Below are 18,850 nucleotides of genomic sequence, written 5' to 3'. Positions count from 1 at the left end.
ATGCCTATGCATAGTACGCACTTAGGCTTGCCCGCACGATTTGCATACTCGTAAATTCGACCTAGATCCTATCATGTTTAAAATGCAATTTGCTTAAATCTTACTAGTTAATATTTCCCGAAATTTTATCGGATTTAGAGAAGAGTTCATTGTTAGATTAACACCAAATACAACAGAATCTTCTATTTTAAGTATAAACGACCAGCAACGGTTCCTAAATCAGTCTGCATCTTTTCCAGCAATGTAAGTTTGAATTATTTTACCTTATTCCGTGTTTCTTGTGTGATACACAGGAATAAACATATTTGAAGTGATATTTGTTTATTCTGAAAGGAAAACATATAGTACACTAATAATAATATTCATACAACCAAACTACAAATCTAGCATACAATATCTGGGCTACAATTTCCCAATTGCTCGTAATATTATATGGTTATACGAGTATATCCATTGCCTATAATTTACCAACACAGATTTCAAAGCAGGTAATATTTTTATCTCGAAATAACACCAATTAATCAGCTCTGTGTTCATATTTAGAGGTTTGTAAGTGAGGCAACTATTCTAATAGTAAAATGAAAATCTCATATTGCCATTATTTCCAAAGTCCAGATTCTTTAGTGTATATCAATAGAAAATTAACGCAGCGAAAGCGCATGATTAAGATTTAACAAATTCCACTTTATCACCACCAAAGAGTTACTTTAACTTAGTGAACTTGATTATAATTTAGAACTCCTCTAGGATAATATTTCAGAATATACCAAAAATATTATACTCCAGAATTGGGCCGTTTCTTCAGAAAATAATCAGATCGTTTTTGTTTAATCTGTGCACACCATCTCAATCTTTTGAATCATTACAAGACTAGTCGTTTTTTCAATTAATTGCTTAAACGAACACTTTCCTATGTCTCTACAATTCCCCCCCCCCCCCCCTGCCCATGCATTAACTCCTTAACTTTGGTGTTCAGTATTTTAAAGATTATTTATCCTTTCACCAATACCGGGATATGGGTACGACATTAATTCCGTTTCCCCCATATGACGCAAGCTGGTCAAGGCGAGCCACCGCACCGTGCTCCTAACTGATACCGTGAAGATGTATTTTCGCAATCGCACTAACACGACTCATTTCTATTGTGTGTGACATGTGTTTTGGATGAAAATTGTGGATATTGGATCCATGTATGATTTGCAATATTGGATCAAATTTGTAATGAGTTTTTTTGTATCGAGATTGTAATATTATAGCAGATACTATAAGGGGGTTATAAAAATAACCATTCCTTTCTAGCTAGCTGTCTACACTAAGTAAAAACAATAAGTACTGATTTCAGTATAGAATATAGATATTATAACATTTAAAACACCATATATAAAGCGTCAAATAGTTTACTAAATAGCCGCTCTATTTCGTAAAAAGGGAATCATATTTCTCAGAACTTCCCCCGATGTAAGGATAACCTAAACCACTATTATTAAATGTTTTAAAACATAACGTTTCTTAACCGCCACAGTGATTACCGCGTCCGCTGAGCCAACGGAAGGGTCGTAGGATGCTTGGTACAAATCCGCTATCGAGTAATTAGAAAATGTTATCAAGGTTCATGCTAAAGAATGTATGCAATTATTATTGGCACCCTGACTTTTCTTCTGTGTGGTAAGCAAAGTGTGAATTATTTTTTATGTCATGTGTGTGTTTCTATGTATGTATGTTGTAGGTTCTAGGTCTGCTCTGTCTTAAAATCAGAACGACTGAACAGCTTTTAATGAATTTAATCTAGATATATTACGTCCTAGAGAACTTACTTACTTACTCCTGTGGCGCTGAAACCCCGAAGTGGGTCTTGGCCTCCGAGACGAGAACTCTCCACCTTCCCCGGTGCTGAGCGGTCTCTTGCCAATTGTCATTGGCTTGGAGCTTACTCAGGTCCCAGAGAAGAACAAATCTAATTCCTTTTACATCCTTCAAGTTGTAGTATTTTCTATTTAAATTACTAGGTACTTTTTATGGAAACTAATACATGAAAGAGATCACTGTTTTAGCGATAAGGCCATAAGGCCGCCTTTCTGTACCTACTTCTTTGTATTGTCTGTGTTTTTAAGTATTGGTTCCTTGTTTTGGTACACATTTCCATTCATTCATTCATTCATTAAGAGGATAAAAAGAAATAAAAATAAGCTGCCAGTTCCTCACGAAAAGTGCAGAGCGCTAATCATGTAAAACCTTATTATTATTTATCAGACACTAATAAATACTTGTATAGATTATATATGTTAAAATGATATATGAAAAGAAACACTGATATATTTAATTAACATTTATTCAAGGCAGAGGGAACAGGTCTTCTAAAGGCAAGGGGTGGACGATCTTATTGGCGGAATCCAACAGCACTTTGGCGACCGTCTTCTCGAGGTATGGCTTCATTGCTTCTAAGAATTCACCACGGTTCTGGTTGATCGCTTCGTTTGTAGCTTCCTCTGTTAAATTGTAATAAAATCATATTATTTCCTTGTGTTTTATTTTACGCAATTGTTATTCATATATTAAGAAATAAAAGACGTTTAACGGGTTTCAAACAGAATGGAGGATGTGACCAATACGGTCACTAGGATTACTAAAAAACGTCGGGATAAATAGTATAATGGATGAATCATGTTTAAAATCCTTTTAAAAGTCTTTTATATATTCCTTAATCCTTATGTGTGGATTACCAACTTTGTAGGTTAATATAGACCATATAGTAAATGATAGCGTCAGTCCGCAGTCGTCAAAAAAAAATAATTAAGGAAATTCAGTATTTTTTTTTTAATCGATTGAAGTAAATTTTAAATTCAATGTCAATAATAGGTGGCAACACACTAGCTGTTTTGACGAAATCTAATAAAACACTTCGTATGTTGTTGGTACAACTCCTTGTGATGTGAGTCAAAGAGTATAGTAATATAGAGGGAAATGTGAGTGAACTCACAAGCTTATGGCGTCTTATATTTTATAGTAAATAGTTCTACTAAAGAGTTATTTGTCAAAGTAAAGCTTAAGCAGGAGAATATTAATTTTCTTATTAACTCACCCAGCGTTTTGTCTCCATTGAAGAGTCCAGTGAGACGAATCTTATAGTCCTTAAGGTTCAACTTAACGTTTAAACTCGTGAATTTGATGTGCTGCTTTCCATCGCGATTGTAAATTTTGCTCTTTAGTTCGATATCTGCGTCGCATTTCACTGAAAATAGACATTTTGTTAATATTTTATTTGAAAGAACGTACTTAAACAGGATCAATGCAACTTTCTATATTGCTGAAGAAACTACAAAGTTATAAACTATTGCGTATTGTTTTTGAAAATTATAAAGATTCCTTCTAAAACCCCCAAATAAATTGAATTAACTTATTATTAAGAAAACCTTATGGACATGGGCTAAGGACATGGGTTTGTGTCACTGCTTGCGAAATTTGTTTTCTTAGATATTCGAATTTTTATAAATATTCTCCAATACTCATAATCTAAGAATAATATTTTATTAAAACATTGCAAGACTATATCGATTATATTGATTCACTAGCTGATCAGCGTGATGATATATGTATAGCCTTCCTCGATAAATGTGCTATCTAACACCGAAAGAATTTTTTAAATCGGACCAGTAGTTCCCGAGATTAGCGCTTTCAAACAAACAAACAAACTCTTTAATATTAGTATAATATATTAGAGAACAGTTAAAAACAAGAGGCAATAAGAGCAATTACCTGCATCAGCGTAAACATTTCCTTCTCCTTTAAGTGGCACTACGAGGATCTGGGTGTCCATCTTGTAGTTTCCTTCCAAGTGAAGCAGTGGGAAGCGGAGACGGGCACGAATCGTGTAGGTTTCTAAGTCGAGGCTGAAAAACAATACTAGTGTTATATTTGGGAAATTATGTGTAATAATAATATGGCAGAGGATTATAGCAAGAGCAGTTAGGCTAATTAAGAGATGCTTTATAGATTGTCGAAGGACCAAAAGTTGATATGTATGACCTCAGCCTACAGTCATTTGGCTAGCGTAATGGAATATGGCTGAAACCCATAAACCCGCTTGTTTACAGGACTTAATCTTAGGTGGTACATAAATATTTTTCCTAATAAAGTCTGTTTAACAGAAATAGAAGTTAGAAGGATCGAAATATGGAAGAATAGATGGGAAATTATTCCCCATATTGAGATAATAATTCTGTGAATTTAATAGATAATATTTAAAGTATTAGTTTTGTTCAAGAAATACAGTAAAGACTCCTAAATAAATATAGAAGCAAAGCCGTCGCTACTAATATAAGTGCATTTACATGCGCCTATCATAACATTCGTTCTTTTTATTTATTGTTTCAGCAATGCCGCTACAAATTATTTATTTTTCTTCTTTGACCAGTGACTTACTCAATATGGAATTGATATACAATATACAATTATTATTTGTTTCCATTATTATAATAGAATATTTATACTTACTCCAAACTCTTAATGGAGAAATTGCCAGCGCCTGAAACTTTGACATTTGTTGCTGACGCCTTCAGTGGAGCCAAGTCACCATTTATAGCGACCACCTAAAATTATAAAATAAAATATAAATACATACACACCTGCTAACCTAATTTTATCTTCATGTTAAGTTCTCATTTAATTAAAAAAACAAGAGTCGAATTTATGCACGTAATTATCGTTAGTTTAAAAATAAAACGTTACGTGATAAGTAAAAAACTGAATAATTAATATCCTTTTAACTTCTTATTATCTATTACAAAAAAATTTAATCAGTTGTAAGATTTACCTAATATAAAATTATATAAAAATATAATATAATATAAAATTAGGTATAATAGATTTATTCAGATAAAAAATGAGAATGAAGTTGATAATAAACTTTGCTCTACATACAAAAAAACATATTAACATTAACATTATAATTGCATTTTTAAAATAAAACTTAGTTTCATTTCACCGCTGGTTTAATTAGAATAACGAGCAAAAAATGTCTACTTAGACTTCTATTAATTTTCCTCCATATTTTGTAAGACAATTTAAAACTATGATTTCTGATACTTTTTGTTGGGAACGCTAAGCTAATAAGGTACAATTTTTTATAGTACTTAACCAACTTAAACAGTGCATAAAATCGATCATTTAAATGTTATAATCTGCCCGGATTTTACTAATTTAAGAATAAAGAAGATGAAAAACTTAAATACCACATAATCCGTCAAGTATATTGAATTTCTAAGCAGTCATCGGTCATTTTCAACCCTGTAGTTTAACGTTCTAAAATTGAGCAAGATTTATGACTCAGTAATAATCGATTTTTTTAACCGACTTCAAAAAAATGATGAGGTTCTCTATTCCCTTGGTATATTTTTTTAAAGTATCTACTATCTACTATTTTTATAACTATCTAAAAGATACACATGAATCATAAATGTTACAAATTTGATTAATTGTTTTATTTATTAAGTCTTACCTCAGTAATATAAAACGGTTCGATGCTGGGCACATTGATCTCCGGGATACCAGCTATGAGGTTCGGGCGAAGGTTCTCGATGGAATTCTTGACACACTCATTGATGGTGCTTTGGTCCCGTTTACAGACTTTCATGTAATCCGCTATAAATAAAGATTGTTATTAGAAATAAATAAATGACTTAGACTTACCACAATGTCGTAAACGGTTTTTACCAATCCGATCTTTTGATGCCCTTTCAAGGAAACGATATTAAAACGCATATGAGGCAGAAATATATGTTCAGTAAAATTATTCTGAATTGAAGCACATCATCCTACTAACATTATAAATGCGAAAGTTTAGTAACTTGGATTAAAATATTCATATATATTTCATACTAGCGGTCCGCCCCGGCTTCGCCCGTGGTACATGTTTACGTTTTCTCTACATAAGATCCATCCTCGTACTTGAAGAAATATAATAAAAAAAAGAATTATCAAAATCGGTTCAGTCGTTTTAGAGTTATGCGCTTACCAACACATTTTGCGATTCATTTTTAGATATAAGAAGATAGGATAGTTTTTATACCGAAAATTTTTGACTTGACTTTCACTACGCGGGCGAAGCTGCGGGCGAAAACTAGTCTTACGTATAATTTTAGTTGTTTTGGACAAAATACAAAAACTTAGATATTTACTAAATTTATCAGAAATTCATCGGGATCAAGTGCATTCTGTTAATAATCTCTCTCAATGTTAATGTCAATGATTCTTGCATACTTATGCATTTTCTGCATGTAATACAAAATTACACACACAGTGACAGCTGACCGCTTGTGACTGAATAATAAACCATTTGTATACAAAACACATTATTAAGTGATAATAACAAATATGTACTTTCAATTGTACGGAGTAGATTTCCGTTGTAGAGAAAGCAAGATAGGTAAATTAATTTTCTTTCGTTTTTCTTAAAAAAACACGGGAAATTGTCTTTTATACTAATTATTTTGCTTTAGTGTTTTAATACAATAGGTTTTATGAAGGGACTGGTTGTAAACATTTATCTACATATTTCGGAGCACATCTTATCATATTAAGTGTGTAGATAGAGCATTTACATCAAACGAGCGAATGCTCATTCTTACCCCAGTATGTCAAATTGTCAAGTTTCCGTTTACACGAAAAGATCACGAAAGAATTCTCTTGCTCTAGCCTCTAGCTCTAGCTCTATACATTTGATGTAAATGCACCGTTATACAGATTTGTTTTTATCACGAAGATTTTACACTTTAGTTAAATTTTCTATTTTTTAATAAAATAATAAATTAAACAATTCCGAAGGCCGCATCATGCACAGATCACTATTATTCCACTGGAATACATCAAATTGAAGGCACTCTTCTACTTTGACCTCTATTATGTAAAATTGTTAATTATTATCTTTTTTATAATTATATTATGTATGCATGTAGCCTATTAGTGCGTTTGTGTGGAATTTGCGTATTTTTAAATGCTATTTATATTATAATAATATGCTTCTCAAAGGATTTGGCCTTAAAAACTTTTTAATGTTATAAAGAAGGAAATGTTTTAATCGTTTGTTTATATACCTACCAAATAAACTTAGAAATGATTAAGAGCTAGCGCGCAAGAGCAACTTTTGTCTCCGCAACTATTTTGTCTCTCCCATCAACTCTATGGGCTAGTAAGAAAGTGCACGCACGTATCGACGCAACTCCCTATAGAGTTGATTGGAGAGACAAAATAGTTGAGGAGACAAAAGTTGCTCTTGCGCGCTAGCTCTTACCCGAATTTCAAAATATCCAGTTAAAAGCTACTATGCTAGAACCTAGCGTGTGACATGATAAGCTTTCCCTTTATTTAAAGTATCTTTAAAAGGGCTTTATCTCTATTTTTTTTCTATTTCAGTTTTATAAGCCGGTTATACTGCATATGCAGTGTCTATAAAACCATTATGCATATCGATGAGCCGCCAAGTTTAAGGGCACTTAAAAGTTCTTAATTCTTTCTTCCTTCTTCCATGATGTTAAATGATTAGATTTTTTTAAATAACCGTTATGTTTAATATTGTTATAATAACAACTTTAATTTCTTAAATTAAAAATAAATAGGTACTATTTAAATTTTTATAGCAAAACCATCGACCACACAACCACTGTTGTCGGTGAGCAAAACCCATACTACAACATACATTGACTCCCATAATTTGCCCATAAAACTATTAAGTAAATCAAAGTAAAATTAAGTAATAAAAATTATTTTTTATCCAAATAATTTCCTAAATTATAAATTAGATGTAATACTCACGCAAAGGCACCGAGAATACATTGTTAATTAAACAATAAAACACCAAGAAGAGACCACGAAACATTGTGTATGATTGACTTGACTGTCTACTGCCAACTATAATCCCTCATACCGTATGATACATTATATACCTGACGTGAAGAATTAAGTATCAAGGTGACGATCACGCTAAAATCAGCGGTTCAACAAAAAATGGGACAAATGAATGTCTTTTAATTGTTGGATTCGTTTGTTTACATAATTAGGAGGAAATACCGTGAAAGGGTGCTGTATCATCCGCGGCCGACATTTCCACATTGTAATTTTTTTATTTGGGATATTTATTCCGGAATATCCTTATCGTGAAAAGTGATGGAATCAAAAAATATATCAATCGATGTGCAAGTAATGTAATACTAGTTACTAGTGATAGTATGCCTTTAATGCCTTTAAAAATATTTTGATAAGACTGAATTGAAGATTGGCTCTTTATAAGTAAGTATAGTCAGTAAAAAAAAATTACTTCGAAAAGAAAATGTCTAATCACTGCTTTTCTTCTACTTTTATTACTTCTCTTTTTTTTATTTCCTATCAATGGAAGAAGTAACCTACTTCTACACTATAAATAACATATTCAATATTCATTTATCCAGTTTACGTGTTTCAACAAGGGTATGGGAGGTTTAGATCAAAATATTCAAATTAGAGCCTCACTTAACTAAATGTTGATAAATATTGATGAAAATAAAAATATAATCCTTTATGAATGCCTGAAAAATGACGATATTTTTCACTTGTACCTAATAAAATAAATAATAATTTTCAGGCAAATTGCAATCCACCCTGATGGCGAGTGCGAATGCGACAAGCCTAATATTTCCCTTCTTTTAAAATTTTGTTTTTTCTCCTAGTAGGTACTTACTACCAAAAAATTTTTGCGTTTTAGTAGTTATCCATTGCTAGCCATTGTCATTGCCATAGAGAGAGAAGCCCGAGAATGCCTTGCCCGAGAAGACTTATTTTTGTGAGCTTTTCAAATTTTAAAAGTAAATTACCCTATTCCATTACCCTATTCATTAAAATCTATTCAATAAATTTTTATCAAATACACCCTGCTCCATGGCTTTTTACGCGACAGAAAATAAAATTTATGAGTACAAGATATATTTAATAATTGATTTGAAGGAAATTTTAACGTTTGTCAGTTACCCTAGGTACAATAGGTATTTTTGTGAATATCCAGTATTAGATAATCTTCAGCAGATATTTATCAAATTATGATCGCTATAAACAGTTGTACACATTTCTTAGAAAAATTACAATACATTTATTGACTATTTAATCAAACCAATTATTATTTGTTATTAATCTTAATTAAAATCTACGCTAGATTTACGTTTAATGACGTCATAAGACGGATGTGTAATTTAATAAGTACTGAAATATAAAAAGCATCAATATCATAACAATGAAATATACATATTTTAAGCATTTTTTATATAAAGTTATACGCTTGTGTAGGAAATATATTAGATATGTATTATATTCATAAATTCATAACTATAATATAATTACATTTTTTACATCTAAACATTGTTTAGGCATATTGTAATTAACTCCAAATTCCAATTTATAGTAAATGATAGGATATTTTATATTTATTTAATATTTCTTATGTACCATTGCAAATTATACAATGATTATGATATTAAATTAAAAATTATATGTTAAAGCTTTCTTAAGAAAAATAAATCAATATATCATGGAATCTATTCTTTATTTCAGTTGACTATAACATACCACCAAATTCGTTTGGATATATTATATTAATTATTCCACTTTTTTTTCAGTATGACCTTAAACAGCATAGAAGCCATTAGTGCATTTTTCCTTGATTCTATGAATTTTTATACATTCAAAATTTAATTAGCGGAAGAATACTAAGTCTTAATAATAATTAATTCAACTAGAAGGAAACTTTGTAGGTAATTCTAGGTATTTTACAAAAGGTTATACCTACCTACAAAATACCTTCCTTTTTCTTCTTTTGGAACATATTCAAGTTATTTGACCAGAGTTATAAAGCCTGTTTTTTTTTTAATAATTAATCAATTTCATGATGGCTCCTGTGCATATTATGGTCAGGAAATCAATTCAACTCAATCGCAAATAATTGCTAGAAATGTGAAGTATTTTTAACATGAGATGACGTTCAATAAACCATGTCAAGAAGGGTTGTCCAAAGTTTATAATCTCGCCTCAAATAACTATTATAATATCGGAAAAATACAAACAAAACATACATATTCAAAAAATTCACGAGGCTGTGCGAAGTCCACTTATGCCAGTTAGTATTTTAGCTATGTTAGTTTAGTATTTTATAAATTTTAATTACACATACCTACCTTCATTTTACTTTTTATAATATCGCTTCGGGTATTTTTATCACTATTATGAGGACTAAGTTGAGTATTGTTCAAGACATTGACAGATTCTAGTGCTAAGGATCTAGGTTCTAGATCTCGATAGGCTCCTCGTAGTTTTTAGGTCAAGATTAATAAACTATTCAACGACAACCTTCACATGTTTAAATAGATGACAGATCAAGCATAATGCTATATAATTAATCAATATCCATTAGTTATGTAAAATGGCTTCAGAATAAAACTGAGGAGGTTTTTCATATTTATTGCAAACATTATTCCAAAAAAAAATCTGACCAGTGACAACCCTATGCATCTAGCGCCGATCCTATCCACTGAAGCTTTGTAGTTGTTCCTAAATCTAATGCACTAATTTTATAATGTTTATTTAACTTATAATAATACGCCTTTAACTTATTATCTATTTCAGTGTAATTCAGTCAGTATATGGAATCAATTTTATTCGTTTTCTTCATGTCAGACTTACCTAATACGATAACACTTTAGTATCTAAAAATAGCCGATGTGATACCATCTAATTTTTGATAAATTTCACATTATTCAAATTCAAGGACAAGGTCTGAATATGTCAAATTATCTCTTATACTAGACCAAAGTTCGTTCACATAACATATTACAAAAATCACTACTCCGTTTAAATTATAGAATAAAAACGATAGAGAATTACATAATATCAGAAAATAGAACCTAGAAAAAGGCCAAGCTAACATTATCGCTAATAAAACACGAACTTTGTGATGTATGTATACGAAGTTAATATTAATTACCATCAACTGCAGGCATCCACGTGTTCAGAATACGCCATACATTAAGAATAACTTATACTCTTACCCACTTACCCACATCTATATTTATAATATTATAAAGCCGAAGAGTTTGTTTGTTAGTTTGTTTGAACGCGCTAATCTATATATAGGCCCGATTTGAAAAATTATTTCGGTGTTAGATAGCCCATTTATCGAGGAAGGCTATGGGCTAATATATCATCACGCTAAGACCAACAGGAGCGGAGCAATGCGGGTGAAACCGCGGGGAACAGCTAGTCTTATATACAAGATTGATTATATAAATAATCGTTTGACTAAATACAGCTATCAACTGACTTGCTACCTTATATCCGGTCAATGCCATTGTTTGAACAAACATTAGTTTGAACTAAATATTACTGGCATATAAAAAAATGTGTGCGTGTACTAGTGTACACACGTAAGAAGTGAAACTTTTTTATGACCTTATTTTTTAAAAAATAATTTAGTATATATGCAACTTTACAGAAATACGTCGAATCACGCGTGGTAGAGATAACAAAAAGATGGCGCGTAACGGAAAAATGTCACGCGTAACGAAAAAATGTTACACTTAAATAAAATATGTCTTAGTTTTAACTACATATATATGTAGCAAATCATGGTTGAAAAAAATGATTAAATATTTATTTAGTTTGAAAAATTTTATTTATTTATATGTAAAAGAAGCAATACTTTTTACTCGACTTTTCCAAAAACGACGAAAAGTTCTTTATTCTAAGAAATGCTTTCTTATTTTTAAAATAAAATACCTAATTACTTTTCAGAGGGTGTATCTAAAGGATGACCTCTATAGGCTGTAAAGCTCACACGCTAACCACAGAAGCAAGGGCGCTGGAGATTCAGATAAGATAGTTAAATTTTAAACTCGTTATCACTTCCCTTTTAGTTTTAAACAATTAGAAGGCAAAAATATAGCATGAATGTTCTTTTATTTAAATAATTAATAAATATTTACGCCTACTAAGTTCAGCAAAAATTATCTGTTCAGTAAACTAACTATATAGCAATTGACCAAATGTTTTTTTTTTAATTCTTAAATATTTTCTTTTAATTAAATCCTCGAAATCCTCATTTCATTTTTTGATTTTTTTGGAAAATTAACATGTATTAATTTCTAACATTGAGGGTTTTTTGAAGAAATCAATTAAAACCATATTAAAACACATGTTTTAGACATAATTACCAATTTAATGTTTTGTGTATAAACAATCTTATCAGATTTTATTAATCTCAGTGCGATGCGGGTATATTTTTTCCTAACAATAATCCGTTCTATAAACACAATATAAATGCATAAGTAACTCTGTGTGTGTATGTCAAGAATGGAATAAGAGATGAAGATAATTATATAATTGAAGATAATAATTAGTAATTACAAACTCAGCAAATCTCATATCTAAATCTCGTCAAGAGCTTTTTTTCTTATACTCTTGGAGTAAACACAAGGAACGCTTTCCCCTTTTTTTAATATGCACAAAATAATCTCTATGCGTGAAATAATAAATTGATTGTAGATGATGAATATAAATATTTATTTAATTTAGAGAAGATACGTTATTATTTTTTTTTACCATCATCTACGATTTCTACGATACAACATGTTACGGTTGCTGAATTCTTTTAAACATTACTTTTTTACGAATGCCTATATCAAAAAAAAAATATTGAGGTAGGTTTTTTATCATTTTTTGCCCTTATTTGAACCTTTGAATTGGTCTGTTCTTCCTGCCAGCTTTTTATAGAACTTTTTGTTATAAACCTTCAGGTTTCACGAAATTTGAATTTTGGTTTTCCCGGAGTTCGCTCGCTATTGGCATAAATAATATGATGTAGAAATCGGATTTGATAAAAATTCCCTCGTCAATTCAATTGTCGATAAGCTGACCTCTGTTCTCACAAATTTATAGGGTTCACGGTTTGTATTTAGTATTGTGAAGTGTTTTGCGTAATGTGGACCCAGATAGTTATTATTTGTATCGTTTGTATAAAAATCAGACCTGGAAACTGTGAAGGTGCTTAATAAAATTACCTATAAACTTACGTTGAATCATTTGTTAATATTCCAGTAAAATATTTCTTAATCTTTTAGTCATGATGACTCCAAATATTCAAGACATTGGTTATAAAGTATTCTCTTCAAATTACAGAAGATGTTTCATCACAGGTCTGTCGATCCGCCACAAAAACAAAGATTTTCGACGAAGAAGAAAATTTATCTAAATATATTATGGAAGTCTTAGAGCATTTCAAATCGCCAGATCCTGTAGGACTTCCAGGAGCAAATATACCAGATCCATATCATGTCCCGGATATGAAACAGTATTTAACTTTTGGTGGCTCAATTGCTTTTAAGAATACTGCAGTGCTTGGAATAAGTAAATTTCGTTTATTATATGTGAATGTTGAAGCTTCTGCCATGCAGGTAATAAAATTATTTAATTAATGAACTAGCGATAAATAAGTTCTTATTCAAAATTCAATGATAAAATTTAACACTATAGCGTTCTGTTCAATACTTCAATAAATATAGAGTAATCGACTAATCGTGTAGATCAAATTAAGCTTAAAGTTTTATAGGTCAAGTTATATTTTTTTTAAGTTATATTTCCACCACCTATAATTTTATTTAGCGCCTTAATTATGTGTATTTCAGGGAACAGCGATATTAGGAATTGACAAACTACATGCACATGGCAACTACAGTTTGCATACTTGGTTGAAAACTTATTCTGGGAACTACACAGCTGATGTCGAGGGCATTAAAGCCACTGGTCTAGCGACTCTTGGCGTGGAAACAGATGGGCGAGTGAGGGTTCAAAACGTCTCCATTGATATAGCATTCAAGAAAATAGACGTACAGTTCGAAAATTCTGGAATTTTGGCATTTGTATTGCAAGGATTATTTAACTCGCTCGGAACGTTTCTATTCGATACCATTAAACCTTACATTTTGAAAGATGCGTACACTAAAATAAGAGAAGAGGTCAACAAAAAGCTAGAAGAGCTGGATGTTTTTATACAATTCCCTAACTCAATATCACCTGTTGATATGGTAATGATACATGCAAGGAAGAAAATGATTGCACTTCACAAAGATCCTTTAATCATCGATGATTATAATACTTCAGTAAGCGTTTTTAATGTCGCTTTAAACGGGACGTCGCTCATAGGTCTATCCTCATTTTATCGTATTGGAAATACAACTTTTATGATGGATAATAACACTATTATTTTTGATTTTGACATAAGCACCCAAGAGATACGAGGATCTACTAATTGGCACGTATATACGTTAAAAGGAATATTATCAAGATGTGGAATTGCAATTTTTACAATAGATTATATAAGGGCTAGAATAATTTTAGGTCAACCGCTGGATACGAGAAAAAGGCCTCAATTCAGAAACCTGGATGTTGACCTTGGCAATATACAAGTTCGTTTTCATGGAGCAGGGACATTTGATTATGTTACAGAGTTCGCAATAAATATGTTACCGAATCTATTAAGGAATCAAATAATGAATTCTTTAGAGGACCCTATACGGATGAAGATACAAAGAGAATTTAATGAAATTGATGTAGAGGATATGATTAAAGAAAATTTACCAAAAATGTACGAACTACAACGAAATGGCTTTAATCCGTGTGAATTATTTTCTGTTGATAAAAATGAACGATACGATGAAGATGACTTTTTTAATTTTTAAACTGTATTAATTATATAACTTTATTTAAGTGGAGTTATTACGCTAAGAGTAATATTTGCTCTTTTGACGCGGAGGCGTTGGTTATCTACGTCTATAGGCAGGTACATAGTTTTAAATTGTATGAAATAAAATATTGTGCTTATGTATTTTAAGTTTACGTTAAGTAGAATTTATTAAAGTCCTATTTATAAAACATGAAAAATGTTTGTGATTGTTTTAGTAGATAGTAGTCTGTTACATTAAATTCTTTTGATTAAAGGGCTCACACTATTTTCGTTTTATTATTTAATTTTCTTCAATGCCGCCCCCGGTTGGCTTAGATTAAAAATTATAAAAAAAAACATGGAGAGTTAAAAATGTATGCCAAAATCTAACAATAAAAACAGCCTTGTTTCAGTGATCACCACTAGATGGCATTAAACCAAAACTTTCAAATCAGTATATAATATGTGATATAATATAATATTACAGTGTACATATTATTTTATTTACATAAGTTTACAAAGACGTCACAACTCTAACAAAAAAAAACAAAATCAAACCGTCTTAAAAAATATAATTATCATATTATGGTTGAAAACAAAACAGCGACACCGTGCATGCACATCAGATACTCAACCCTCAAATACAATTTAACATAAGCTAATCTTTCATATAGTATAATCCTATTATAACATCTATACAAAATAACACTATTGTAACTTTAATGGGTAATTACGAATCCTGTTCTTAAAAAGCTAATGATTTGCAAAACAAATATTGCAATGGTAACAAATAGTATTGTCAGCATGTGGTAAATAGTATGGTTATAACAAACAAAACAATAAGATAACGAGGGGCCAACCAATGGCTATTACTCAGAATTGATTTGACGATCCAGCGAAATAGTTGACAAGTGATAAACTCTGACCCGCGTAGTCGGGGTGTTCATTCATCGCAGGAAGTTCTCTAAAATTGGAAAAATGTGGTTAAAATTTGTGATTCTGTGCTTCGTGTTTACTTTTGGAAGCAGTGAAGGTGTGTTACAATGTGTCTCTAGGTGTGGTGTTGGATTTAATTGCCAATATTTGATTTTAAGCGTGTTTGGTTTTTAGCCAACGTTACGGATGGACCATAAGTTAGATATATAGAACTTTAGACTTTATTCAGCTCGATCGGGGTTCGAAATTGTGAATTCTCTTTTAAAATTTACTGAGATTTTTCATTTTATTATTTTTATCATACACATATCGAACGATATGACATTGATAATATTGCATAAAGATAAAATTAGCTTGTACAAGAAACTTAACATGCACATTACGAATGTTGTTATCTAGATTCTCAGGTAAGAGATAGGTAATCCCTTAACATCTTCAAATGTAGAGCAAAAAGTCACCAGCTGTATCACATTAGTTGGACCTTTTGTTATATTAAATGGATTTTGTATGGATACCTCATAACATAAATAAAAGTGGTTTATATGCAGTATGCACGTCCAAAAAGAAAAATATGAAGTGATGTAAAAATACATTCTTCCCTCTGTTTTACCAATATTATGATATATAAAACGCATATTGAACATTATACATACATTCGGTATGCAAAAAATACGTAAGTAATTTAATACGTTTCAAATAACACAGTTTCAAGAGAACGCAAGCCTTTAGGCACAATAATTAACTTATATGTATTTATAGTGTACATTGAAAAACACATTGGCAATAATCAAAATAAATATAAGTATGGCCTTAAGGTTTTTTTTAATTAATAAAAATAGTGAAATGTTCATTATGACGTAAACTACTCTTTACAAGTTTAAGTAAAAATTACTTATAAAAAAGGTAATAATAACTAAGTTTAAACCTAAAATTATTTTATGATAGTGAAAGAGGAAGATTTATTTTACATTTTTTCAATATTATAAAAACGATGTTTTTAAATGACTTATAAAGTAAAACATAATAAATGATTTTTAATTTTCCAGATGCTTCTCATATCGAAACGACGACGGTATCCAAGCTTGCAGAGGGTGAAGAAAAAATAAGTGAATACATACTTCAAGTGCTGGAGCATTTCAAAAAACCAAACCCCGTCGGTCTACCCGGAGCTAAGATACCAGAACCTTACCATGTGCCAGATATGAAACAGTCTATTTCACTGGGAACAATGTATTTCAAGAATACAGCTGTATATGGTATTAGCAAATTTCGCATTTTGCATGTAGACGCCGAAATGGGCGCTATGGAGGTGGGCTTTTTATACATAGTTTATTTACTATTTATTTATTTTTCCTTTCGTGTATAAACAACTCGTAAACAAATACTTAACGAGTGATGTCACCAAGGCCAATCCAATAAACCTTACTTTTCAAGATTGCAAAAATTCTTCACACATTCATTTTATTTATTTAGTTTTATAATTATGCACTTCGTGCTAAAGCGCGTTCACTTGTTATAATTTTATACTCTATGCAATAATTTCAGGTTCATGCGGCGATTGCAATAGACAAACTGCAAGCACGCGGTAACTACACGATGGCAACTTGGTTGAGCAAAGTGCAAGGTCCATTCACAGTAGATGTAACTGGAATTAAAATAACAGCTAAAGCGAATCTTGGAGTAGAACGAGATGGGAAAATAAGAGCCCAAGATATCGTTATCGATATTGGCTTTACAAATATTGCCATGGACTTTCAAAATGCAGGTTTCTTAGGTGGAATGTTGCAGGGTGTTGTGAACTCAATGGGAACGTTCCTGTTTGATTCTATCAAACCATACATTCTCAAGGAGGCATACACTAAAGCGAGAGAAGAAATAAACAAGAAGCTTGACGAAGTAGCGGGTGACATGCAATTCCCGAATTCTATATCTCCTTTAGATATGGTTATAGCTGACGCTAGGAAAAAGGTTAGAGATCTACAAATGGACCCCTATAAAGTACAAGATTATAACACTACAGTCAGCATTTTCACAGTCACTCTATCTAACACGTGGGTCACAGGAATATCTTCGTTTCACAGAGTCGGTAATATCACTTTGATGATGGAAAAAAATACTGCTATAGCTGATTTCGAAATTGGTACGCAAAAATTGGAAGGGACAACTCATTGGGATATATCAGCTATAAGCGGCTTAATGTCAAGAGCTGGTAGTGCATCGTTTTCAGTGGAATATATAAGTGGTAGGGTCATATTAGCACAGCCACTAGATACAAGAGAAAAACCACAATTCAGAGATTTAGACCTCGAAGTTGGTAATATCCAAGTACGTTTTGATGGAGCGGGTACTATCGACTACGTTGTCGAATTAGTAGTAAATATTCTGCCTAATTTACTTCGTTATCAAATCATGGACGCCTTAGAGACGCCTATTAAAGAAAAGGTTCAGCAAGAACTGAACAAAATCAATGTTGAAGAAATGATTAAGCAGGAATTACCAAAGGTAGATCAAATGCAAGAAGGAGGCGGTCTCAAATTATCAACTCTTATAGCAACAGAGAGCAAAGAAGAACCTTATGACGAAGATGAATTTTTTAACTTTTAGATAGTAACATAAAAAAAAGCTTTAAATTTCCTAAGCAATTTGAGATTTATAAAGATTGCTAATAAAAAGTTTTTAACTGTACATATTTTAATCTCGATCGTACATTCATAAAAAACACAAATCGAAAGAACTAAAGTACTTAGCACCAGGATTAAAAATGTTCAGTTTCATTCTGAAATCGATTTAAAAAGTTGAATATTTATTAATAAGGTACCTACTATTATGTGATATTATATTTGTCGTATTTCCATTACAAGGTTGTTTTTTTTTTGCTCATTCTTCAATTGTAGTCACAGATACAAAAAAATATTGTTGAAAAAATGAGTAGTCATAACTTTTTTTTCCATTTTCAGCCATTACAGTGAAACCTGGTTAAGTGAGACATCAAGGGACCTGCAATGTCGTTTCACTTATAGAGGTATTCCACTTACCCAGTGTCTCAGATATACAGGTATAAATAAATATCTGTCTCATTTACAGAGGGTTCCGTTAATAGAGGTGAGAATTTCAGTTATACAGGTGCGATCATTAAAAAAAACATCTGTATGATAGTAAAGCGAAACTAAAACTGAAGGTATTTGA

The 18,850-nt window shown here is 31.3% G+C and overlaps 2 protein-coding genes across 2 annotated transcripts in view; one reads left to right on the top strand and one right to left on the bottom strand.

Moving 5' to 3' along the window:
• The window catches only part of LOC123700259, a 48,018-nt gene that overhangs the window by 10,433 nt on the left and 18,735 nt on the right, over positions 1-18,850 (bottom strand). Inside the window, exons 2-7 of the mRNA XM_045647432.1 lie at positions 5,495-5,638; positions 4,492-4,586; positions 3,754-3,887; positions 3,080-3,229; positions 2,339-2,486; positions 1,840-1,990 (exon numbers count right to left, since the gene is read on the bottom strand). Coding sequence (XP_045503388.1) covers positions 1,840-1,990; positions 2,339-2,486; positions 3,080-3,229; positions 3,754-3,887; positions 4,492-4,586; positions 5,495-5,638 — 822 coding nt within the window. The remainder of the gene's footprint in view (positions 1-1,839; positions 1,991-2,338; positions 2,487-3,079; positions 3,230-3,753; positions 3,888-4,491; positions 4,587-5,494; positions 5,639-18,850) is intronic.
• On the top strand, positions 15,515-18,521 carry LOC123702177. The gene is made up of 3 exons (XM_045649859.1): positions 15,515-15,761; positions 16,711-16,973; positions 17,210-18,521. Exons 1-3 carry the CDS (start codon positions 15,707-15,709, stop codon positions 18,266-18,268), a joined length of 1,377 nt encoding a protein of 458 aa, XP_045505815.1. The 5' UTR covers positions 15,515-15,706; the 3' UTR covers positions 18,269-18,521.

Source organism: Colias croceus, chromosome 2, assembly GCF_905220415.1.
Source record: "Colias croceus chromosome 2, ilColCroc2.1".
In the NCBI taxonomy this organism is placed as follows: domain Eukaryota; kingdom Metazoa; phylum Arthropoda; class Insecta; order Lepidoptera; family Pieridae; genus Colias; species Colias croceus.
The sequence above is the reverse complement of the archived record's forward strand: the minus strand, read 5'-3'. Positions and strand labels throughout refer to the sequence as shown.